Here is a 26816-nt window from a genome sequence, read left to right as displayed (position 1 = left end):
CCGTATAATACATAGTATTGGCGCCTATCTCAAAGGCGCCAATGGTGGTGCCTATCTGAGAGGCGCCAATAGTGGTGCCATGTTAAGAGGCGCCAATGGTCTGATTTTTCCCTATATATACCCCCTAATACAGACATAATCTTTACCAGAGAAACAGAAGAAATAGAAAGGAAGGCAGAAGAAAAAAAGAAAGGTAAAGAAGAAGAAGGATAAGGTATTTTAATTTATTTATTTTTAAATAGAATGTAGAGTCTTGTTAGTAATTTTATTATTTGAAAGTTATTTTGTTAGGTTATTAATTTTGTTAGCTTCTGAATGAACAATTTTGCATTAAAAATTTTATGTAATTTTTTTACATTTCGAAACTGTTTTAAGAAATTTAAAATTGTTTTTAACAGATCTAGTATTGAAGATGAAGAATCAATTTTTTGTATGCGTTTATTTCGATGGAAATTTTGACAACAATTGTGGGATATATATTTGAATGTCGCAAACAAGTAGCAATGAGATTTAATAGAAACATCTCGTTTGATGATATGAAGGAAAAATTAGTGAAAAAATTTATAGACGTTGTGGGAGAAGGATATCAAAAGTTTTCTACAAGTTTCCAGTTTCAACAGATCCAATAAAATTTACTGAAATGGAACTTGTAGAGGATGAAGACGTGGAGACAATGGTCGCTCTTTATTGTGGGACTCAAAGTAACAAAAATGCACCGATTCAATTATTTTGCTGAGTTAGCCGATGTGGAAGCAACTGAAGATCTCACTCCATTAGGAAAAGAAGATGGAGTTCAAGTGTCGTGTATGGTGGTTCCGGTATCGTATGTTGATAGTCAATCAACTATACACGGGATCAATATTGATCTTAATGCTGCAGCCAAGACTGATGTGGTTGGTGATGATGTATGCTATAGTAGTGATCCTATTGATTACGAAGTGGATAGTGAGAGTGATCCCCACGTGGACGAGGTCCCGGATGATATTGATGACGAAGGCGTGAATGAGGATGGAAACGTTAACGCGTCTTCAGTCGGAAACCAGATTCGTCGTACTGTGATTGACAATAATCTTGGGGCACACATGTCTCGGATAGACCCCAATGCGACACGGGCAGCTGAGTTTCCGGAGTACCCTGAAATACTACCTACTAACTGAATGGGCGTATATTCTGATCTAGAAGAGTTATGTGTGGGCCAGAGGTTTGAAAGTAAGGAAGAATGCATATTTTCCATTAAGCGGTATAGCATGAATATATCAGTAGATTACAAAGTCATCGAGTCTAAACCAACATTATATGTTGGAGAGTGTTGGAGGTCGGCAGAAGGCTACAATTGGCGGATACGAGCTGCATTTATCCAGAAGTCGCAGATAAGGGAGATACGAAAATTGATTGGGCCTCACACATGCACTTCAACACGTATGACAGAAGATCATCGAAAACTTGACTCCAAAACTATCTGTACGTGCATCATGCCAATGGTGAAAGACATGCCAGCCATTAAAGTTTCGGTACTGATTGCCGAAATACAAGCACAATTCTAATATCGAGTATCATACCGGAAGACATGGATAGCTAAACAGATGGCAATGAAGTAATTGTACGGAGATTTCGATGCATCGTATAATGAGTTACAAGGATGGATAGCCGCTATGAGGGAACACGTGCCGGGGACTGTAATTGAGTTGCATACACGATCTTATTACGGGCCGAATGACCAACAACAATCGAGAAAAAGAATTTTTCATCGGATGTTCTGGACGTTTGATCAATGTGTGCGCGTATTTCCCCACTGCAAATCGTTTGTGCAAGTAGATGGAACCTGGCTATATGGAAAATACACATAGATCCTACTTCTTGCGCTTGCTCAAGACGGAAACAGGAATGTCCTCCCAATAGCATTTTCCATCGTCGATAAGGAGAATATAGAATCGTGGGAGTTCTTCCTTACCAACCTGCGGAGGTATGTTATTATCAACGATAATATTTGTTTCATCTCCGATAGAAGGAAAAGATTAATTGTAGCCATTAGGCGTTCTGGTGTGCCATGGAGATCTGTTTACTGCATCCAGCACATCGCGGCTAACTTTCAGCGAGATTACAAGAATGCAGACTAGAAGAGACAAGTTGTGAGAATGGGTAAAGAATTACCTTATCTTTTCAATATAAGTTTTAATGTTTTAGAGCAATACTGTATCTTAATTTTTTTTAATACATATGCAGCGCACGAGCTAGAGCCACATATTTTTCGCCAAAGAATGGCCCGACTTGAGAATGGCATGGAGGGTCAAACCAACAAATCTTTTCGGCAGTGGTTGGGTACCATAGAGCCGTGGCAATGGACTCAAAGTTTTGACGAGGGCTTTCTTTATGGTCAAATGACCACAAACTTGGTGGAGGGGATCAATGCTGTGTTTTTAAAAACACGACATCTTCCAATTTCATCTGTCTTCTCGGTAACATTCTACAGGTTGGCTACCTTGATGCCAAGAATGGGTCAGCAACAAGTGAACCAGATAGAGGTAGGGTACGTATTTGTCGAAGATATTAGGGATGCAATGATTGCAAATCGTTGGATGGTGAGGTCGATGACAGTAGAAGTATATTCACGACATAATGAAGCGTTTCGAGTTACAGAGACCATCGGTTGTCGACCCGGTATACCACCTAGGTCCTACGGAGTTGATCTCCGAAACAGACGGTGCGATTGCAGGATGTTTCAAACACTTCATTATCCATGTGCACATGTCATGGCAGCTTCTGCTAAAGTTGGGCTCAATGTAGAATAATTTATCGATGAAGTGTACACCATCGAACGCACGTTGCGTGTATGGGAAAACGAGTTCCCTGTGCTTCCTGACCTATCTACTTGGGAGGTACCTCCGACGACCTTCGAGCTTGTCTCAAGCAAAAGGTTGCATAAGAACCCGAAAGGTCGTCCGCAATCATCCAGAATCCATAACGAAATGGACATTAGTGAGAAATCTGATGGGAAGCTGTGTGGCATATGCAGATTAGCCGATCATAATCGGAGTAAATACCCGCTCCTAAACTACCATGTTGGACAATAGTCTCAATCGGGTAGAAATTGATATGTACTTCATTACATAAAGGTATAGCATGAATTACAAATTTGTTGCAGTTATGAAGCAATTTGAAATTAAAAAATTAAAAAAAAACATAAAAATTTTATTTACATAAAAGGTAAAAAGTCTTTATATAAATACACAGTTGACTATTTAAATTGAAAACGTAAAAAAATTATCTCCATCTGATAAATAAAATGCCAACAAAATTCATTACATAAATATGAGGTTGTTTATTACAAAAACCCCTAAAATTGATGGTTTGATGGTGTGGTTCTAGGGGTATATTTTTGTGGAGCTCGACACTTGCGTTGCGGGCGATTACGGTTATCAACGTTCTCTTTAACCGTATGTTGGGGTGTGTGAAACATAGATGAAAAATCATATGTCTCAAATGCCATTGATGAACTTGATCCGGGAGGCGAGGAGTACGACAGCGGATACGGGCCGGAAGGAGCGAAGTACTAAGGTGGATACGAGCTCGCGAAATAGTAATCGCCCTCCTAATTCTGGATGATAAGAACTATTCCTATAATGTAGTCCCGTTTCTGGCACTGGCTCTGGCTTCGGCTCTGGTGCATGATGCGGATCTGGAAGGGGTTACGTAATTCGTGTCGTATGCGGAGGGACTACCATCGACCGCCCACCAAACAGAAATGGTTTCCTTATCTCACAGTACCACTGTATGTATTCTAACGAGTGCTGCAAATCCAGAGCACGATCCATCTGAGGTACCCTCCCGAACCGGTTGTTCCACATCGTAATATATTCTTCGTGCACTTCTCTCCAATTATCTCCATACCTTCTCCTCTTGTTCATCCCATGGATCTCCTCCAATTGTACTGGCAGTGTCGGGATATACTGTATGCAACCGAACTGCTTGAGTACTCGATTGCCATGATACCACTCCATTACGTTAAAATTGATAATGGTTGCGCTAATGCACCATAGGTTTGAGTGGACGTTGGCAGATGAGGGGATAACTGCCATAATTTCTGGAATAGAATACGACATCCAAATGAACTGCACAGTTAATAACGTTGTTATATTAAGGCTGGTCGAATGAGATAAAATAATAAAATTAAGTTTATATTCGAAACACTTACCCCCTCTCCAGCATGATTCTCAATTATTAGACGGTATATCGAAACCGTGTATGACCTCCCGATACCCGTATTAGTACTCCACCTACGAAAATAAATTGTTAGAATAATATAATATAAAAAAAGTAAACTAATTATTATAACGAGTAAAAATTCATCACCTATTAACGAGTGAAAATATATATGATTGATGACTAATGGATGCCAAGAATGGCATCCGATAAAGTGCCCACGACTGCAGCAGTATGAGGCATTCGCCTATGTCAACCGCAGAAGGATCTGTCGTCCGACAAAGTTCGCGATACAGCATAGCTAAAACTGCGGACCCTCAACTGTATGAACGAGTGTTATGCAAATTGGATAATAAGGGTAAGTACATCAAGTGGACCTTACTGCCGTTTGTATCCGGCATGAGTACACCCTCTATAAGGTGCATAATGTAAGCTCGAGCAGCCTGCATCACCTCCCATTCATTAGCAGTACTTGGCAAATGCTCAAAATTGGCCTCTAGCCATGAAAATCTCAAAATGGTAAATTTCCCCTCACTTGGCGAGCGTCCAAGTAATTCATTGCAAAGGGTAGCCGGCCTAGAGATTAAACTTACGCCCGTGACCACATTCTCGTTTATGGGAGGCCCGAGCTGTACTGCAACATCCTCTAGAGTGACGGTACACTCTCCGCACGGTAAATGAAATGTGTGCGTCTCCGGACGCCATCGCTCGACTAAAGCGGAAATCAAGTCGTATCGCAGATCAAAAAGTTCGGATCAATGCTGCTGATCCGAACCCGACTAACTCTAAGTATGGTATTAGGCGTTCATCTGGATGAAACCCTAACTATTAACACGGCCCCTTAATACACGGTACGGACCTTGACATTATTAAATTAGTAAAATAATTAATACAATATAATTTAATTCAGTAAATAACATGAGTATCAAACAAAAATTATATTACCATCTCATTAATAGTACTTGATATGTGATTATCATTATTAATCAAAGAACCCATTTCCTGCAATCTGCAATTAAAAAAATGAATTCATTTTTTTGATTCAAAAAATCAATAAATATTGTTAAATAAATACAAAATCAAATAAAATTAAATTATATAAAAGTTACATTATATAAAAATTAAATGAGTTAACAACAACTATATGATTAAAAAAATCAGTTATAATTAAACTTTTAATAAAATGATTTTTATTTTTTTTATAAACTTATATGTTAAACTCACCAAATACTAAACTAAACACAACAACTTATAGCTTAATCCTAAATTACTAATAAATTAAATTTTAAATAATTACAAACACAAAAATTTATAACATAATCCTAAATTACTAACAAATTAATTATAAAATAATTACAATATTCATACAAAAATTTACAATATTACAATATATCCCGAAATTACAACATTCATACAAAAAATTACAATATTCATACAAAATTACAATATTCATACAAAATACTAATCCAAAACTAAAAATATTAATTTAATTATAAAATAATTACAATATTCATACAAAATTACAATATTCATATAAAATACTAATCCAAACTATAAACACTAAATATATATAATTTATAATTAATAATTAATAACAAAAAATTCACAATATCCTAATTAAACTCTTTAAATTATAAACAAAACTATTTACTAAAATAATACATTACCTTTTTTTTCTTTCTTTCTTTTTCTTCTTCTTCTCTTCTTCTCCTTTCTCTCTTTTTTTTTTCCTACCGTCCATTGCATGTTGTTGGGGGACCATTACTTATAGGCCATTTACTTATGGTGTTGAAAGAACAACAACAGCTGCTCTTGCAGCCGTGCAACGGTGGGCAGAAGGCCACCATTGGCGCCTCCCTAAGAGGCACATTTCTTGGTGCCTCTCTATGAGGCACTTTCATTGGCGCCTACCTGATAAGCACCACCCAAACCGACCCGACCCGTTGACCCGTATTTAAAAAATTTTTTTTTTTTAAAATAAAAAAATAATTTATTCAAAAAAAATTTTAATATTTTTTTATTCATTGGCGCATCTAAGATAAGCACCAATGAAAAATTACCTTATTTTGATAAATAATTTTTCTGACACTCCATTTCAGTAAAAAAAATTTTTATTCCATTTTAGTAAAAAACCTTAACCTATAGGCTATAACATATAAAAAAATATATTTTATTATCTACATATCAGTATCATTAATGACCTGTTCCCTAAAAAAATATGTGTCATCGTCGACCAAACACTCAGGCGGCATGCTATTAATTTGAATTTATCAATAGAGGAACTTTAAAAATAGAGGAACTTTACGGTATAAAAGAAAAAGAACGAGAAAAACTCACCACTACAGCAACCTTTTTGAAGGGGCATTACGTCGACCTATGTGTAGCGCCGTCTTCCTTAGGCCCAATAGCTAGTTCAAGCCCATCCTCTTGTGGTCCATGCCTAACCCAGTTCAAAGCATTACTCTGTTTCTCCTTTCCTAGCCGTTGAGTCAGCTGCTTTTTTATCTTTCGGGGGATTCTCCAAACACTGCAATACCGATACGGACAGAAGTTTGTCATCTACGTCCATGAAGCTTCCTGCCCCACCGTCCCTCCACCTATTTCCACACGCATCCCCACCTTTGCAGATGTTATGTCGCACTAATATTTGCTTCACCACTACTGCATACACAATTCCATTCTCAAATTGCTGACAAATTCCCAGCTTTTACCGTTATTGTACTAATAGCGCTTCATCACTCCATTGTCAACTTCCTAGTTCTTACCCTACATTACCACTAACACTTCTGCATATTCCATAATTCCATTGTCTGATTGCAGCCGATGTTTTTTCTTATAATATTGAATCAATAAAAAAAAATTGGTCATACTATATAGGCTTTATTCCAACTGAACAGAACTTTTAAGCCAAGTCCCGCAGTGGCAATTAGTTTGCTATTTGACTCTGGTCGCTCTTGTTCCACAGGGAAGGCATTTCATAGTTGATTAAAGGATAGCTTTTACCTTTCACCAAAAAAAAAGAACAAGGGTAGCTTTTACCTCTAATATCCGTAGAATAGTTTGAACGCATTTTATAGGGTTCCTTTTCCCTCTAATATTCGTATATCACATTTTATTTTCATGTTAAGATTTTGTCGGTTTTAAAGATGTGGTTGTTGCTATAATAGAAAGATAATTATTATAAATTTGTAATAGAATTTCTATTACATAAAAAAAAGTGAGAATTATATGAAAAAAAAATAAAAATTAAATTAATAAAATTAAAAGATGCATAGTAGGTGCATACATTATTATTTTTATGCATATTTTATTTTATATTCTTTCACATGATTAATTATGAAGTTTGTCAATCTAATATGTTTAATTAATTAGTATGAGTCATTAAATTTAATTAATTAATTTATCATGCGTTATTAAATTTAAGTAATCAATTTATAATATTTCAAATTCATAGTAGAATATTTAATTAGAGAACTTAATGGTTTAATGAATTGATATATTTAACTTCACTCATTAAAGATTAATGATTATTTTCATTTAATAAAATATGATTAATGGATTTTTTAATGTAAATTTTAAACATTTGAGATCATCTTTATTTAATAAATTATAAGCAATAGACTTGCTTATATGAAATAACTATAATTTTATTTAAAATTTTAGGCAATATGCTATTAAAGAGAACTAGTTTAATAAAGAATGGGTTTCATAACCATGATTGTTATAACGAGTGACTATTATAGAGAGAGCAAATTGTATGTGCTAGTTTCACTCCTATGTAATAAAAGAAAAATGTAACAGGTGTCGATTACAGTCAACAAGTCAAGTCAAGTATCAATCAATGTTAGCCCTCTATAAAGGTGAAACCAAATGATGCAAGAGGTCAAATTTGTGTACAGGGAATCGAAAGCAAGTTGCCCCAAACCGATTTCCTTACACAGATCATTTGGTTTGACCTGTATAATGGACTGGCATTGATTCATACCTAACTTGATCTGTTGACTCTTGCACATTTTATGCTATTTTTTTCCTTCAAATTTTGTTTGGATTGATAAAATTATTGAAATCAGTTAAAGAAAACCAATTTAACCTCCTTTAAAACATGTTCTATTTTAAAACATCTTATGGAGGGTGTACTATTTTGATAAAAAGAAACCCCTTCAAAATCTTAAGTGGAGTGGCAAAACTAAAAGAGAGTAGCAGGGAATCATATGTAATGTACAGCATGAGTTATAATTAACCAACTTCATTTATGGAGAGTTAGATGTTTATAGTTGAAGATTTGAAATTAGGGTAAGTGTTAATGTGAACTAAGCAAAGAATATTGAAGATGCAGGTTTTTAATGTAAGCATAGAATTAGAGAATGAAAGAGAAGACTGCAAAATGGGACCAATGTTAATAAAGTGATTAGTACTATTTGTACCAAACTAAGTACCTTTTTCAAGGGTGTTGGCAGAGAAATTAAGTGTCCATAAAAACCATTTCCCACAACAAACAACAATTGTATTTACCAATGCTGATGGCCAAATTTATTATCCTTAAATGTCCTCAATAATTATAATTTTCAATCTCAAAGTAATCTATGCATTGTCTGCTCAATTAAATATACAATCTACTATTTAACTTACATCAAAATGAAGTATGAAAAACAAAACCAATGCCCCTCAAACCTCGACTCCTTTGCCAAAGGGGAAGCAATAAATATATATATTTTTATAATAAAAATAAATATTTAACCGAATTATACTTGTGGAATTCGTGTCGATTTTTTCAGAAGCAGAACTGCTGCCCGGTAACTATAATTTTTTTTTCCTTTTCCAAAATTAGTCTGTAAGTTCTGCATACATAGGTAGGCTCTGTATAATACAAATATTAAGGAACGGAAACCGGAAGCCGAAGTGGGCGCTTCCCATAATCCAATAAGAACACGTGCAAGAACAGTACAAACTCCAAACACATAAGACTTCCAGTAAAACAATAAAAAAAATGAAGGAAAAAACAAAAGAAGAAGTGAGGAAGAAAGAACGCTGCGTATATATAAACAAAAAAGGCTTAACCATCCTCCTTCTATTCATCTCCTCACATTCCCCTTTTTAAGTTTAACTCTCTCTCTCTCCCTGTAGCCCACACAGAAAACCTCGCTCTCTCAACTTTTATTCCTCAGTCTGCAGACATATTAATTCCAAGCCAGAGTGATAGCAAGAAACAGCTTTGCAAATACTACAGTTTTGCTTCTCGCCGCCATTAATGCTTATCAGCAATATAGCGTGAATAGAGCCAAACTCTCTTTTGCTTTTTTCACGGACTTTCAAGACGCCAGCGAGCCCCCCCTCCCAAAATCTTATTTCTTCCTTGACGTTTCCTACCAAGAGAGGAAGTGTCTAAAATGGAGCTGAGTAAGGTAACTTTGGAGATCTTCACGAAACTGGAGCAGAAATGGCTATCGCACTGTGAATCCACCACCAAGAAGGTCCGGATCCTCAGCATTGACGGTGGTGGAACCTCCGGCATTGTCTCTGGTGCCGCTCTTATACACCTTGAAGACCAGATCCGCCTCAAAGCGGGTGATCCTCATGCTCAAATTGCCGATTTCTTTGACATGATAGCCGGCACTGGCGTCGGTGCTCTTATTGCTGCCATGCTCTCTGCCGACGATGGAACTGGGCATCCAATTTTCTCTGCTAGAGAAGCTGTCAAGTTCATCACTCAGAATAACTCCAAGCTCTTCAAAGTGAATAGGCTCGCCAGAGTTCTTCACCGTCGGAAAAGATTCTCCGGTAAGAGCATGGATAAGGTGCTGAAGGAAATGTTTAAGAGAGAAGACGGAACGGTTTTGACACTAAAGGACATGTGTAAGCATCTCCTGATTCCTTGCTTTGACCTCAAGAGTTGCGCTCCCTTTGTTTTCTCTCGGGCCGATGCTTCCGAATCATCAAGCTTCAACTTCGACCTTTGGAAAGTGTGTCGCGCCACGTCAGCCACTCCAAGCCTCTTCAAACCTTTCCCCTTGACATCCGTCGACGGAAAGACCACGTGTTCCGCCGTGGACGGCGGTTTGGTCATGAACAATCCTACTGCCGCTGCAATCACGCACGTGCTCCATAACAAGAGAGATTTCCCATCCGTTAATGGCGTGGAGGATCTGCTGGTTTTGTCGTTAGGCAGCGGTCCATCAACGTGTGGAAAGTCAAAGGTTAGTAATAATGGCGAATGCTCGACTTCTTCAGTCGTTGACATTGTGCTTGAAGGTGTCTCGGAGACCGTTGACCAGATGTTGGGGAACGCTTTCTGTTGGAACCGTGCAGACTACGTTAGAATTCAGGTATGCATATTAAGCTCTCTTTTCTTTTCCTTCTTAAGAAAGTTTTCAATCCGTGGTTAAATAAGTTTGACTGCATTAAAGTTTTTTTTTTCTTCTCAAAAGCCGAACCTATTTAAACGTTTTTATTTTATATTTTGCATGTTATTATAAGTTCGTACTGATCGACATTGGACGGCTTGTGATGTGCAGGCAAACGGACTGGGGAGTGATAGGATGGTGGAGTCGAGAATGGAGGAGGTCCTGGAGGAAAGAGGAGTAGAGTCGTTACCCTTTGGCGGGAAGCGGTTACTGACGGAGACTAACGGACAGAGAATTGAGTGCTTTGTGCAACGCCTAGTTGCCTCCGGGAAAACCAGCCTTCCTCCAAGTCCCTGCAAGGAATCAGCCGTTAGTCCGCTTGCCAACGGCCGTTAAACTACTTTTTTTTTTCACTGTTTTAACCCCTTGTAACCAACCGACCCTTCAAGTTTTATTTTAACTGTCCCCACTTGGGACTTAAAAGAAAAGGGTGGCAAGTAGTGGAATAATAATGTCTCCGTTGTGAATTAGTTAATGTTGGATTAATTAGTACTAAGAGAAGCCTGATATTTTGAGTCCCTCAAAAAAAGATAACCCTACCATATAATTAGGAAAATTAAGTAAATTATATTTGTGTTTTCGTCTGGTGGACGCTATGCTAACATCTATGAATTTCTTTTTTAAATTGTTCCCTTACAAAGAAAAGAATGTCAGGCGCAACTAATTGGTTGTCAAGTATTAGTGTCATCATGTTTTCAACTGAAAATGTGCATTAAACCTAAAATTCTCGGCCGCATAGCTGAGAATTATGAAAAGAGGGATCTAAGCAACAGCGGATTCATGCCATGGTCATTGGTTTGTGAGGCAAAGGACCACCCAGCGTTCAACATACAGTAGTAAAAGGTGGATCAACCAATCAAGAAATATCTTAGCATTGAGGTAAGTAGAGAAGGTGCAGAGAGCTCAACTACCATGAGTGACAGCTTGTATGATACAAGCAGCCAGGAAAGAGGGGATTCAAACAGTCGACTGGGGTGGGGGCACAGTACTAGTCGTGCATTAAATTGAATTTCCCTTCTGTAAACGTTGTAGCTGTGGATGCAAACAGAAGAATAGACATGGGAAGGGAACCAAATCCTCTTAATACTTGGATGGATATCCTACACTGTCAAACCAAGTATATATAAATAACCCCTTCTCAATATCAACTATAAAAAAGTTGTAGAAAAAGAAACCAACTTTTCCCTTCAATGATTTCCTTCATAGCATGTTCCTCTGGATTTCATTTGCTTCACTTTTGGTAGGTAAGTTTGGAGGATTGCAACATGTACTTCTCTCTCACTCAGTTAAATCTCAATGATTTAATTGCTTTATTTTCATTGGTTTTAATGAGTTTTAATTATTAATCTTACTGTTCAAATATACCCTGAATAACCCCTCTCATAGCCCTGCTCCTGGGGATTTTTACGCTTGGTTTTCATGGGTGAGGGGGACCGATCTAATCTGTGCGTACAGTTAAATAGGGAGGGGGACCTCTCTCAAGTCTCAACTCAACCAAAACCTTTCGACTGTTAACTGTGATTAAAATTAATAAACAAGGGATATTTTTCTTTCTTTAAGAAATTAATCCCAAGTTTAAATGATTGGTATAATTGATAAAAATATAGTTTAAATGCTTAGCCAAGGCCTTTTCAGCTGATAATAACAGGTTCCACAAAAACATTGGTTTCCTTTCTCTAGCAGAAGAAATTCAAAGTTCATAATCTCCTGCATAAAAGAGAAAAAAGAAGATAAAAAGAAAGTTGTTTGGATATTACTTACCTACAAGAGAAGTGAGTGACTGTTTTGTAAGCATTATTCTCCCAGTTTCTTATATTTAAATAGGAAACTTGTTCATGTTACTAGTTTCACACAACCAACCATCCTTTTTCTTTACAATTTTCCACACTTCAAATGTATGTAAATTGCGTGAACACTATTGTCTCAAAATCTTGATCCCTTGGAATGGAACAACACCTGAATTTGAATTAAGTATCTTTTAAATAATATCTTAATTTTAAGGAGATAATATTAAAATAATTTGTACTTTTAAATTTACTCGAAACTCATCAAACATTTCTTGTATACATAAATATCTTACAACCCTGCCGACGTTTCTTTTCTTTTATATTCTGAAAGAAAAATCACTGTTTTAGTCCAAATAAATGTGCACATCACTACAATTTTAACATAGATTCATTTTTCCAAAAATATCAATTATTTATATATTTTATAGCAAATATAAACCATTGCTCGACCCTTCATCCATATTCTTCTTCTCTCTACTGTTTCTTTCAATTATTGATCGTCGATAAAAGTGCCAACACCCCTAATTAATTATTAATTACCTAGTGTAAATTTACAAATAAAAAGTCAAAATGTGCAGAAGCCATGCACAGAGCACTATGGTAAAAAAAAAAAAGTTTGGGTATTATATGATACCCTAGGGAAACTCCAAAGTTAGCACTTAATTAGCACCTAGTTTTTAACTTCGCTCCCAACTAACAATATGGTTAAAAACAGCTTCAGAGTAGCTAGTAACTACCATACCATTCCCATTTTATTTTAATTTTTTTTTTACTTTTTCATATTCGACAATAATATTAAATCTTGACTAAATTTAAAATTAAATCTGATCGAATATTTAAATGGAAAACACTTTTTTAAAATATTATTTTACTTTCTTTATTCATAAGACTTAAACCTAAAACCTTACCACATTACCATTATTTACCATTTCATTTTATTATATTACTCAAGTACATCTCCACTTAATTAGTTTATTTGTTGTCTTCTTTTGGTAAAGCAGATTCCTTGACCCTTTTGTTTCTCCATAAAGATAAAATAAGCTTAATTAACATCTATTTTGGTATGTTGGTTCTCCATCTATCTTCCACCCGGGCCCCAATTTGATTAAGTTCTCCAACATCATGGAATTAAAAAAAAGTAAAAAGGATAAGGGAATCTAGAGTTTAATTGTCGATGTATAGCCTCTCATGCAAGCTAAGCCCAAATTTAATATTATATTATTCACTGTTGATGAGTGTGACCCATCCTATTCATTTGATGAAGACCACGTCATCTAAGAGTTTCTAATTTGATTAGTGAATGGGAAAGCGAATTGTGTAAGGTTGAAGTGATACAAATTTTCCATAGGAGGCAATCAAAGTCCCCACGCCCAATTTTTATTAAGACCCTATGTTTAGAATCCTTGGCCATTTCCCAATCATTACTTAGCTCCTCCAACCTTTCTAGTATCTTGGTTCTTCGTCTAGACTAGCTTTAATAATATAATTATTGCCACCAACTTCCTTTTCATATTCAAGCCAAAGCGTATACACCGAATGCTTGGGGAATACTTCAAGCTCGCTACCGCTTATTGAGGTGATATACCTTTAGTTATGGAATTCGGCAATTATTGTGTAACTAACAAGCTTTTTAAAATATGTATACCGTACACTCTCAAGTCAGGATAGGACCGTGTCAAGCTCCACTTGGTGCCATCGGGTAACTCGTGCATAATGTCCCCATAGGGTTGAATTGTCTTGGTAGCTCTCAGGTCTCTAAACCACTTGAATCTTGGTTTTTAATGTCCCTATACCAGAGCAAAAATCAACATACAGTGGCGGATTAGATCAGTCAGTCTTTATTATTATAAGAATCTCATGACTCTTGTTCCATCATGTAAGGATTCAAAGAAAAAATAACCAAATATAAAAACAATTTAATTAATTACTACAATATAAATAAATTAATTGCGTCGTGTAGTCGTGATCAGCCGTAGTTGATGATACCGGAACCAGCCAAGCAGCAATATCTAAATTCAACCTCCTTAGGAAAATTGTATGCATCGTACGTACAGCTGCCCTGCCCTTATAAATGAAATCTGATACCAGTAGGTATATATAAGTTAAGATATGGAAGGTGTGGGGGGGTATCAGTACTGGAGTACTGACTCACTGATCGCCTAGCTTAGCTATATATAAAGCCAAAGCCAATCACTCTCTCTCTCTCTCAGTGGTTATTTTTCATGTTGAGATGGGAGAGATTTAAGAGTCCTTCTCCGGACAGATAATGCCCATACAAGTACGTAAGATTACCATACAACCGCCCTCACTGAACTGCTGTGTTGTCAATTAAATACAAACAAAAAAGTCGAAATCCAAGTGACTAGGTGATGCATGCACTGCTTCATAATAACTGTTTGTTTTTTCCCCTACTTTTCTCATTATTGCTGTAAAGTTAAATGTCATTATATAAAATTTAGTTTACATATCCATATTTATAACTAGTAGATAACTAAGGAAACACTAATATAACATACAATAGGAAGCACCGATTGGCAACAGTACTGCCCATTCCGCCATGTCTCTCCTCCACATATCTCAGTCTCAGTCTCAGGCATGTTATATTTATGTACCGGTATAGATTATGATAAGATTTTGTCTCCTAGGGTTAAGTTTCTTCTATACAATAACGACAAAATTAAACTAAATTACGTGTATGTATGTCTCCTTTCAAAGAGCAAAGCTATATATACATGCCACTCCTCTTGACCGTCGGATCCATACGAACCCTACCCTACCAACTCATTCTTGATGAATCAATCAAGCAGAGCATATAAATTTTATGAATCTGTTTCCTAAACCCACTTCAGATTATCAACTATTAATGGAACTTTTTATTTTTGGAAGTTTACTGATTGAATTAAGGGAAGAAAATCCAAGTCTAAAAAGTGGAGAAAGTGACCAGTCTCCTGATGAAGATTATAAAAAACATAGATATGGGGCAGCATGTCATTTAGATGTTGGAAATCTTTTTGGGTGTGGGAAATCGATTGTTTGGGTTTTTAATTGTTTGCTTCTAATTCTGTGTCCATGGGGGAAAAAAAGGTGGAAAACCCCCAATTTCTGTAAAAGCTACTTAAATGGGAATTTAAAATGCACTACTTGTTGGAGTCACGAGATTTAACAAGAACTTGAGATATAGAACAAAATGTAAAACAACAACCACTAAGAAAGTTTTGTTTATCACTGAATTTCAAAAGTATTATGCTAACAACAAAAAATATATATACGAAATTATAATGTTACATGCAACTTTTCTGTTTTATTACATTCGTACACCTTAATAAGAAGAATGTGTACGATGGTGAACTTTTTTCCATTTGAGGTTGCACTATTGTATTCCGTTTTTCCTGTTTGGTTCAACCAGAGTTTAATTTCTCATCGTAAGCTGCGGAAAATTCCACGTGCTAAGCACATGGATGAAACTGATCTCCGCTGAATAGCATGCATCGGATCCTTAGCTTAAGCCTCACAAGTACACCACATGGAAGCACTTGGCATCCATGCAGGGGCGGCCGCCTGCGCATCTGTTATTTTTCAACAATAGCACCCATATGACCCCATTTTCCGATTTGCTTCATTCCCACACCATAAAACGCAATCAATTACTGAACCCTTTGTTAAGACTTAACAAAGAGTTAATAGAAAATCATGTGAACATGCTGTACTTTGACTAACCCAAAACTAGCCCATGATTCCCCCCAAAATTAAGCTGATGATCTAATTGGATGCTAGCGACAAACAATTCAAACAATATTTGTTTATACTATGGTACTGTAGCAAATTGCTACTAGGCTCTACTAGTTCCAAGGGTTTTCTTTTATGAGGTCCTTGGTGACACTGGACTGTACGGGTCACGTGGCAAGTAGATGTGAGCTAGATAGTATATTTTGTGAAACAGAGGTGGAGCTCGTGAAGGTTGTGGAGAAGGGGCTGCTATGGAATGGAGGGTCAGATGTTGAAATCCCTTTGTTTTTTTGATTGTTTTCCGAGACAAATACCTGGCAATGGTTTTTTGTCGCTTCAGTATGTGAAGAAAGAGAATTGGGAACTGTTGTGTAGGGTTGGTTTTTGATTGCTAGAGACATTAGATCATAAAAATAAAACTAAAGTAGAAAACAAAAAACGACAAGATTCTAGAGCAGTTAAAAATGGCAGGAAAGCTGTGATGGGAGAATCTTAAAAAGGGGTCCATCTCCTTTAGAAATACCATGGGAAGGTTCTTTTCCCTGTTTTTCTAACATCTCACCTTTTACACCCGTCGAGAACTACTCCTCCTTTTCTGCATGGTGAAGGGTCTTTGTGGTACTCCATCCGTGATGTATTATATTCTTTTCTTTTTATTTGCGTTGCTGTTTGCAAGATTCTCATGGTTTGTTATAGCGTTAGGAAAATTGTTGGCTATGGAATATATAAAACATATCGCACCTGCCTCAGTTGAAATTGGGTTTTCCTTTTTCTATTGATAAAGTCTGAATGAAGGCCCAGTTCGTAGATGTCAAATCCCATTACCATTGGGATGTTCAAGTTTGATATCCTACTTCAATTTTCTTTTCAGTATACAGTGTTGAAAGTTGAAACTTGTCCATGTGGAGGCATCTTGGTCAGGGGCATAGCTGGGGGCTGTGGCAAGGGCCTTGCCCCTTGGTTAAACAGTATAATTGTCATTTTTCGGGATAAGTGTAATTTGTTTTTTTTTTTTTCTAATAGTAACAGAAAGCTTGGAAATGTGCAAGGCAAAACAAATAAGTTTGTCCCATCTGACATTCGTTTTCTGCTTTCTAGCCCCGTTCCAAGTCTTAGAAACAGACTGCCTTGGAGCATCAGGAGAAATAATCACAGTCGAAGCAAATTCCTCACCTTCAAAATCTTCATCAATACTAACACTTTGTTATTTTCATATGCCAAAAAGACACGGTGCCACCCAAAAGCAGCCCTCCTTAGCCAAGATTGCCCTTATATGCTGCATCATACAAGCTTACTAAATCTTTTAATCCAAGTCCACCTTCAGGTTTAGAGAGCAGATAGAGCTCCAACTTACCTTGCCTGCTTTTGCAGCTTCATTTTCCCCCTTCCAAAAGAACCGGGGAAGCTGTAATCTACTTGTCGAATTATGAATTCTGGTTGAGATCTTTTGCAATAATGGAGCACAGTAATTTTGCGTAAGCCTTCTAGTCACAAGTGGAACACCTATGTAAATCCTAGACAAAATTTCACTCTTACAGGTACTAATAATTAAGCTGCAACTTGAGGTGAGTATCTATACAACGCTTCCAAAACACACCATACTCCTACTACTGAATCCAGGCTCCCATTAGTAAACGATTTTACATTTTTTAAATTATTTTAAAATATAGTTGAAGTATCAAATTAATTATATATTTTAATGAAGATAAAATGTAATAAGTAATAAGTTACATCACTTTTGAAAGTCGGTTGATGTAGTTTACCTAAACCAGAAAAAAAATAAAGTGAAAGTTGCGTACTAACTTCTAACTTTTCAAATCCTACTCTTGAAAATAAATTCAAATCATAGCCAGGAATCTGTGTGAAACTCCAAAATGTTATTCTCTTCAATTAACATTGTTGGAATTGGTATTGGATTGTTTTGATGTATCTATTTTTTTAAATATTAAATATAATTAAATTAAATAATTTTAAATATAAAAATATTAATTGATTATTTAAAATACTCATCAATAAACTTCATCAACAAAAATATTCCACACATTAAACAATAAATTTATCCACAACATTATATAAAAAAAATCTACATTCCATTTTAAATATATAAATACAAGTTCAACAAAAACATACATAAAATATTGTCAAGAATTCAGATTTTTTTTTCTTTATAGTTTATGTGTTATATAAATTCTTATTTTTTTATTATTCATTAAATTTCTACTTTAAAATTTAAAGTTGCTTTACTTTGGTTAAAAATTCCAATCTTAAATTTGATTAATAAAAAATATTAAAGTTAGTTAAAAAATAATAATTTTATTTGTTTTTAACATTATTCATGCTTCGGTAGGAGCACATTATCTTGATTGGTGCAACCGAAGGTTAAAACGAGTTGGTGTAATTGGTATAGGCTAAAATTTACACTAATGTGAAAATAAAAGGTAATCATTTTGGTTTGTTATTGAACGGTGTGTACCAGCCAGTGTAACTACATTAGTTGAATGTTCAAGCTAGAGGTGCTTATGGGTTGGGTTGGGTTGAATCTAAGCATGATATTAATATACTTTATGCTTGCCCAAGCTCGGCTTGACCCCAAAATTTTGTTCAAATCTACTCATATTTGTAAAAGACTAACCTAAGCCCATTTTAGGCCCGTCCTTTTTATTTTTTAAAAAATTATTTATATTATACTATTTTAGTATTTAATAATCTTATACATTTTTTATTTATTGGAATTTTTTGTATAGTCATCTTAACATAATATAAAATATTATAAACTTAAAATAGATCGAGTTAGTTAGGCTCGAGCCTTGAATGTTCAAACCCAAGCCCAATTCATATTTTAAATGAGCTTATTTTTTTGCTCAATCCCATTTTTGAACATAATATTTTTGCTTAAATTCTTTTAAATTTCAGGCGGACTTCATATCTAAACAAGTAGCCTGAGCATGAACAATTCTAACTACTCAAAATATTTCCCCAATTTGTCACAACGGATTAACGATGACTAACCCAATGATTTGGGGCCTAAAAGGCTTCAACTAGTATAAGTGGTCACAAATGACTGACATTGAAATGGCTTTGTTATGGGGCTTTGGCTGAAAGCCCGAAACAGGTAACCAGCACCATGGGACTGGGACCCGTACTATGGTTTTAAAGTATCTTATCTCAAATAAAAGATGCTAAAATTCACTCCAACTCTCCCGCAATTCATCGTTCTGTTCATTAACATTACCTGAGCTAAGTAACTGGCCTGAAATTCCGACTTACCTAGAGGGATCTCCAATTAGAGAGAAGCTGTTTTGTGATACGCAGATGACTTTACAGCTATCAGGACGATGGTTTCTGCCGTGTCCGCATGTCTCCACTCACTCAATTCAATGCCGAACCTCTCCATACCCAAACCCCAAATTTCCTCAAACGAGAGCTCTCTCAGCCACAGCTTCTCTCTTCTCGCCTCCACCCGCCATTCAGGCAAGCTTATTTTATCCCCATAACATAGCCCATGATGTCATTGTTTTGTTTCTGTAATTCTCCCTTCATTTATTCCTGGACTTACTCGCTGACAAGGCGTTGCAGATTGTGGGTGGAAAAACACCAACATGGCGTGAAAACGGGAGTGTGACTGAGGCGGTTGACGATGAAATTGATTGGGCTGAAATGGATGCTGATCTTTACTACTGGACCAGGGCACTGCGTCCAGTCCAGGTATGGGTTGCTGTTTACTCTCTTGTTAAATTTCTGATGAGCCTTAAAAATGATATTGAATTTATCTTTTGGCAAATGGTACACAGTGGTATCCTGGGCATATTGCAAAAACAGAAAAAGAATTAAAAGAGCAACTCAAGTTAATAGATGTGGTTATAGAAGTACGAGATGCTAGAATTCCTTTATCGACCACACATCCTCAGGTTAGCCTTTTCCACGATTTGTTTATTACATGTTTAGCTGAATGACCACTCTTGCTTTTGCCTGCCTGCCTGTGTTAACTTAGTATGTGCTGAGTTTGCTATGCCCACAGATGGATTTATGGCTTGGTAATCGAAAGAGGATTTTGGTTTTGAACCGGGAAGACATGATATCCACTGCAGATAGGAATGCTTGGGCAATGCATTTCTCAAGGCAGGGAACCAAAGTTGTCTTCTCAAATGGGCAACTTGGAATGGTATATGAATCAAATATTTCTATTTTGACCTTTTTACTTTTGTGGTTTTGAAAATTGTTTTGGTAAGTTACTTATCTGAATTTGGCAAACTCAGGGGACTATGAAGCTTAGTCGATTGGCAAAGTCTTTAGCAGCAGGAGTAAATGTTAAACGTAGAGCCAAAGGTCTCCTTCCTCGTCCGGTGGGTTTCACTGCATTAGTTGCATGCTTGTATCTTCTTTCTTGAGTCGTGTCTTAGCTTCTTTGGTCACTTTAATTTTTGCATGTTTTTTCTGTTTATTTCGTGAACTATATAATGCAAACATTGGTTTGGATTGTTGACAAGTTTTATGTCCAAAGACTGACTGTGATGAATTTTGTTCAATAAGCTGGTTAACTCCTACTGGAGTTGCATGAGTTAGGTGTGTAGAAATGTTAGAATTATTTAGATACCTCTGTAATGTACCTATATATCAGTATTGAACCCATATTCTAAAGCTTCATATCAAATGTTAATATAAATGTTGGTGGCTTTCAAAATTTTTTCCAGGTTCGAGCTGGAATAGTTGGGTACCCAAATGTTGGGAAGTCATCTTTGATCAACCGTTTGCTAAAACGAAGAATGTGCCCAGCTGCTTCCAGACCTGGAGTTACAAGAGAACTGAAGTATGTATTCTTTTGGTTTTTGTTTCTTAACTGTGATATAGATGTGAAATTAACGAGGAAGAGGAAAGGTAAGGGTTTAAAGAAGAAGATCATTGAAAGAGTTTTGAAAGTTCTAATCTTGCACTGTGAAATCCTAAAAAGTCCTGAGTTTTGTTATCGTTGACAATTACTGGGTTTCTTTTACAATTTTTCTGTGATTAGAAATTTTGTTTATTGTATGCTATAATGATTTCTTTTTCCGTTAAATGTACTATAAGAATTTCAGAGTTAAAGTGATCTGTTATATCATTTCATCTGCATAGAACAACTTTTCTCTTTTGTTTTTACAGAACAACATTTTGAAATTTCTTTTAAGCTTGACATGAAACAGCATCTTTCAAATTACTCATATTTTTATCCCTTTTACTTCTTTTGAAAGATGGGTTCGGTTTGGGAAAGATCTTGAGTTGCTGGATTCTCCTGGGATACTCCCAATGCGAATTAGTGATCAAGCAGCGGCAATAAAGCTTGCCATTTGTGATGACATTGGAGAGAGGTCATATGACGTTGCTGATGTTGCTGCCATTCTTGTGCAGATGTTAGCAAAACTTCCAACAGTAGGTATGTAATTATGCATCATGCATATAACATTATTTGGTGTCATTTCCTTTTCCTTTCTGTCAAGAAAGCACTTCAGTTCCATAGCTTGGACTTTCATGTCAAATTGAATAGTGCTTCACAATTTCAATTTGCATCACATCACATATTGGAAAGCAATAAACTGAAAGGCTGGTTAATATTGGCATCTTCTATGTTAGTAACAGACTGCTAACAATAGCTTCTGTGGTATGACTATACTAAAATGGGTGATGAATACAAAGAACTAATAATCTTGTAGAAAAGTGATCTTGCTTCCTTTTTTGTTTGATCAAGATGATGTAATTACCGTAGCTACAGGGGGACTATGAATAGATGTAAGAAGCTGAACTGAAGAAGTTAAGGATAATTGAGATTCAAAACCGGGACAGGGTATTTAATAGACATTTCATGACCGATAAGATACTTGTTTCTTTTTCAGGAGGTATATAATGGATGCGTTTGCAATTTTTTCCCCTCCCTCAAAGCATTTTGTGAATAAGCTGATGGTTGTGTTTCTTATGCCATATATAATGAAGATTTTGAGAAAAAGCTGGGAAAACAAGTGGTTTCCATAAATAAAAGTCCTCTAGTTATTTTCTTTGTAGACCTAAAACCCTGTATTAGGAGCTAAGGAAGAGTTGGCAGAATTAAATTATTTATTCCAACTGATAGAATTAACCTTGTCCAAAACTATTGCTTATTCTAGGCTGTAGAAATAATGCGTTACAAACAATGTGGTATACTGATTTGGTATTTGAAGAGCTTAATAAAGTAAATTTTCTGTTGATTTGCAATTCTGAATCGCACAAGTCTTGTTCTTTACATTTTTCCTTGAGGTTTTCTTTTTCCTAAAACAATTTATGATTTAAAGCTTTAAACTTTTGGCTGAAACTAGCTGCTGCTAACAGTTTTTATTTTTGTGCTTGCCAGGGATGAAAGCTCTTCAAAACCGCTACAAGATCGATGTGGATGGTCAGTGCGGTAAAATGTATGTCTTGATCTGCCACTTCATAATTTAACTTCAGAAAGATAGGCTGACGATCTGTAAAATATTCTAGAAGTCCTATCAGGAAGAACAAATCAACAAAAATATATAGGCAATCATTGCCGTGATAATCAAATAAAAACCCAGTCTTATGCACACTGAGAAAGGATTTAGTTTCGGAAGCTTTTCATGGAGTTAAAACTCATCTGGACATTTCCTTTTACCTGAATCCCAAATTGATTTGGTTGTTTATCTTCTGCATTTCAGGTTCATTGAGAAGTTAGCCCTTCGATTGTTCAATGGGGATGTCCACCAAGCAGCCTTTCGTGTCCTGTCTGATTTTCGAAAAGGGAAGTTTGGTTGGGTTGCACTGGAAAGACCTAGATAATACCGTTGGATGTATGTGGCTATCAAGTCTTAAATTTTCTCAGCTCGAGGATACAACGGTGGATATAAACAGACACCAGAAGCATATTGCATATTGATGGTGGAGAAATGTGATGACATACAGAGTTTACAGCTATATGTTGGTGGAAATCATGACAGCCTTGATTAAATAGATGCTGCTGGGTTGTCGGGAGCTTACTGAATGGCCTGAATTTACAAAGGGGCCCTGAATCTGTAGATTCATGTGGTGTAAGATTAGGTTCTAAAATTTTCCAACCTCTGCTATCATAACCTCGCTGTATTTTATATTCATTTCAAATTTCATTATGTATATTCCTCCATTGACAAGAATTCTTTGTCGCTCGTTCTTATCATCTATGAGAATTGAACTGCAATGCAATAAAAAATGCATATGGTTTCAGTTTTATCTCAATTCAACATTAAAAGGAAGGAAGATGATAGGAAGAGATGAAAGCTATGACCAAAACTTGGAAAAATATGGATTGGGGAAACTCCAACCACTAAATTTGATGAGCAGCACAAAGTCAGCATTTAGTATACAACATGCCTTCTGCACAAGGAGGTTAGAAAGGTAAAAACACAAGGTGCAGGGAAGAAATAAACAAGAGCTTCAAAGATGGAAACAATCATGCCAACTGATGGCCTAAAAATTTATGCAAAAAAAAAAAACCAAGTTTGGTGTTCCTTGAAGAATCATCACTAAAACTACGTTTGGCACAAGAATTGATAAAACCAAATTCTCTAGGACTCAGAATTTGACTTCATCTTGCAATTGTGGGAGCACACTGCGTATCACTTTTGCTGGGCCAACTCTCTTTAATCCCACAAGCTCGGATAGGCCGTTCAACTTGATTCCCTTCCTTTTGGAGCTGTAAACAGTATCTTTGAAACGTATTGATGCTCACTTGAAGTCTAAAATCTAGACTAAGCAAAAATTTCATCTCCAACCTGTTCAATTCAGCTGTGCTTATTCCTCCCACTCGGGCATAATATGCATTGTTGAAATACCTGCAAAAGACAATGGAATGAAGTGCTGCAAAATGGAATGTACTTTTCTTCTAACTGAACTTATACATGTTTATCATTAAATTGTTGCGCAAAGGCTATCTAAGATAAACCTCTATATACAATCCTATAGGAGATATTTGTCTCGGTACAAATGCATAAACCCCAACCACCTAAAGGAAAGGCTTGCATTTTCCACCCAATAAACCCTAGCTTGTAAAACAACGAGAAAGAGTTCATTATCAATGAGTCGTGAAATTGGTTAACACTTACGTGTCATCAATAAATTTTGCTGCCACCATAACACTGGTAATAAGGAGCCGATGAACATTACGGGAAGTCAACTGCACATCAGTTTGTTGACCGAACCTATCCAAGTAAATGTATGCAACAAGAAAGCAGGAAGGACTGCACCGAGCATACTTGAAGATTCGATCAATATATTGTCGAATGCTTATGGTGGGAACTCTTAAGCCATGGAAGATTGCAATGTTGACTTTAGCGCTCACTGTCTCTATTTGCATCTCATTCTTTTGGACAGATTTCTCAAGGAGTGAAGAAAGAAGTGTTAAAATCCGTGGAGTACCAATAGCTCCTTTACCTAATCTTTTGAGCCCCAAAGCAAGGTATATATCCGAATCCAAATCCTCGTTGTCAATTGCAAGAGTTCCCATAACTAATCTGAAATGCAAAAGATCAACATGAAAGGGCTCATTAGTCTCAACACTCAAAAGAGTAATAAATGCATCATCATCATTTATGGAAACAGTTTGAGATTTCATTCAGTGCCCTCTGTCTCTCCATTTTTTTAAGAGGAAGAACAGTAAAGTTGTGTGTGATTTACAAGTAGCCTACATATATGGAGTAGGAAGCATTTTATAGAACTATTTGCATAGCCAGAAAAAGAAAGGTATCCAAGTTGGGTTTAAAAATGAAAACAATAGCTTAGCTCCACATTGATTTTCTTTCTATCTACGAAGTTAAGTATCAGATCCCAAATATATTGAAAAACATTTAATTATTAAGTATTGCATACCTTTTTCAATCGAATTAGTTCTGTATCTCAAAATTCAACACCCAACAACCATCCCAAAGAAACAAATCGATTAACCATCCAACCTACAGAAATGCCAAGAAATCCCTTTGCTTAGCTCGCAAAGAAGATCCCCCCCAAAAGAAGAGAAATTAAGCAAAACCCCATAAAATCAAATCAGCTAAAAACACACTATTCATCAACCCACACCAAAAATCACAAAAGAAAAAGCTTTTGGGTGCAAATCATCTGACTTAACAAAACAGAAGAAACATGTCATAAAAAAAAAAAGCTTACATAAGGTTTAGAAGCCAGTTCCCAGTAGTGTGAATGGAATCGGCTTGTAGGTACAAAACCAGAGGAGATGGATGGGTCAAAGCACCATAAAGCGAGAGACAGGGAAAGAGAGTTTAGATAAGGTGTTTGTAGGGTTTATTTGAAGGTAGGGATGGGTGAGTGCTTGAAGTTTTCCAGGGACAGTGGGTTTCACGCGTTGTTAGTGGCCACCGTGAAGCAGGATGAATCGATTAATTCCATCCCTACCTAATGGTTAACGTGCATGCTCTTTTTATTATTTTATTTTTATAAAGCAGTATTGATTTATGCTTTTAAAAACAATCAATAACCTCTGTCATGTTCATTTACAGATGTCACATTCCCAACAACATCACGATATTATTTAATTTTTATTAATCTCTCAATATGTATTAAAATTATTTCATCGTATGCAACGCGTTTAGATTTTGTTTTAAATTTAATGCACAATATTCAAAGTTTTTATTATTTACAAATTTTAATATTATTAATGATAAGAAAACCATATTTAAAATTTAATTTAAAACTTTAAATATAACAAAAAATATATATTTTAAAAATTAAAAACTATCCCAAAGCTCAAAGTTTCTACTCTCTACTTCTTTTATATAATATACTTAATACTTCTTTGGGTCTCTATACTATAAATAAATTATCACTTTGGTATTATTCTATTTTTTTATCCGTTTGGTCTTGTACTTTATTTTTGTAATCCCCATTATCTAACCCAAATTTTTGTTAAAAAAAATTAAACCAACCAATAACACGATACCATGTGTCAAGAAAAATAACAAAAAAGTGCTTTACTTTTTTTCAAAAAAATATAACAAGACTATGAAAATTTTTTTAAAAGCCCAGGAAATCTTAAAACTCAGTTAAAAAAATTATAATCTATTTTGAAATATTATATACAAAAAATTTAAAATTATAAGTATGCAAAACTTTAAAAAGTTTGTTTGTTTGAAATTTCATATTTTTGAAAAAAAAAAAGAATTCTATTATAAATTTTAAGAATTTTATGCTATTTTTTACTAAAAATTTCAAAATTCTTTTTAAAATATTAAAAATTTCATTAAAATGTAAAAAAAAATCCTAAATTAAATAAAACCATTAAATTCTTAAAATTTTTCTAAAAACCTTAAATTCCAAACAAACAATTTTTTTAATTTTATGATTTTTTTAAATTTCGCATATTTGTAATTTTTAAAAAATATTTTTTATAATTTTTGAAAAAAATATGATTTTTTAGTTTTTATAATTTCCTAAGTTTTAATATTTTTGGGTTTTTTTATTTGTAAGTATTTTTTTACAGATGACAGTGTCATTTGGTGGTTTAAATTTTTTAACGAAAAATTGAATTGGGGTAACGAGCTATACAAGATGAAAATATAAAAGCCAAACTGATAAAAAAAACAATACAAGTGCGAAAGTGATAATTTAGCTATATTTATAGAACCAAAAGAGGTATTAAATGATATTTAAAATTTTTAAAGTTTATATAACATTACTATTGCATTGGATCTTGAGTCTC

At 35.4% G+C, this 26816-nt stretch overlaps 3 protein-coding genes across 5 annotated transcripts; 2 read left to right on the top strand and 1 right to left on the bottom strand.

Moving 5' to 3' along the window:
• The first annotated feature begins 9194 nt into the window (after positions 1 to 9194).
• On the top strand, positions 9195 to 11068 carry LOC107912435 (probable inactive patatin-like protein 9). The gene is made up of 2 exons (XM_016840618.2): positions 9195 to 10523; positions 10713 to 11068. The coding sequence occupies exons 1-2, from the start codon at positions 9588 to 9590 to the stop codon at positions 10935 to 10937; spliced, it is 1161 nt and encodes a 386-aa protein (XP_016696107.1). The 5' UTR covers positions 9195 to 9587; the 3' UTR covers positions 10938 to 11068.
• Positions 11069 to 19193: 8125 nt separating this feature from the next.
• LOC107912433 (DAR GTPase 3, chloroplastic) lies at positions 19194 to 23336 on the top strand. The gene is made up of 9 exons (XM_016840613.2): positions 19194 to 19585; positions 19691 to 19819; positions 19906 to 20022; positions 20133 to 20276; positions 20371 to 20457; positions 20806 to 20921; positions 21340 to 21521; positions 22470 to 22527; positions 22792 to 23336. The coding sequence occupies exons 1-9, from the start codon at positions 19427 to 19429 to the stop codon at positions 22910 to 22912; spliced, it is 1113 nt and encodes a 370-aa protein (XP_016696102.1). The 5' UTR covers positions 19194 to 19426; the 3' UTR covers positions 22913 to 23336.
• Positions 23337 to 23399: 63 nt separating this feature from the next.
• On the bottom strand, positions 23400 to 25532 carry LOC107912434 (cyclin-P3-1). 3 transcript variants are annotated; one of them, XM_016840616.2, is made up of 4 exons: positions 25268 to 25531; positions 24974 to 25078; positions 24211 to 24618; positions 23400 to 23940 (listed from the first exon to the last, which is right to left on the bottom strand). In XM_016840616.2, the coding sequence occupies exons 3-4, from the start codon at positions 24609 to 24611 to the stop codon at positions 23694 to 23696; spliced, it is 648 nt and encodes a 215-aa protein (XP_016696105.1). In that variant the 5' UTR covers positions 24612 to 24618; positions 24974 to 25078; positions 25268 to 25531; the 3' UTR covers positions 23400 to 23693. The 3 variants fall into 3 exon arrangements, with proteins under 3 accessions (XP_016696105.1, XP_016696104.1, XP_016696106.1); XM_016840615.2 differs by having other exon boundaries at positions 24974 to 25056; XM_016840617.2 differs by lacking the exon at positions 24974 to 25078 and having other exon boundaries at positions 25268 to 25532.
• Positions 25533 to 26816: the final 1284 nt, after the last annotated feature.

Source organism: Gossypium hirsutum, chromosome D11, assembly GCF_007990345.1.
Source record: "Gossypium hirsutum isolate 1008001.06 chromosome D11, Gossypium_hirsutum_v2.1, whole genome shotgun sequence".
NCBI classification, from domain to species: Eukaryota; Viridiplantae; Streptophyta; class Magnoliopsida; order Malvales; family Malvaceae; genus Gossypium; species Gossypium hirsutum.
Note: the sequence above shows the minus strand (reverse complement) of the source record. Positions and strands in the feature narration are given on the sequence as shown.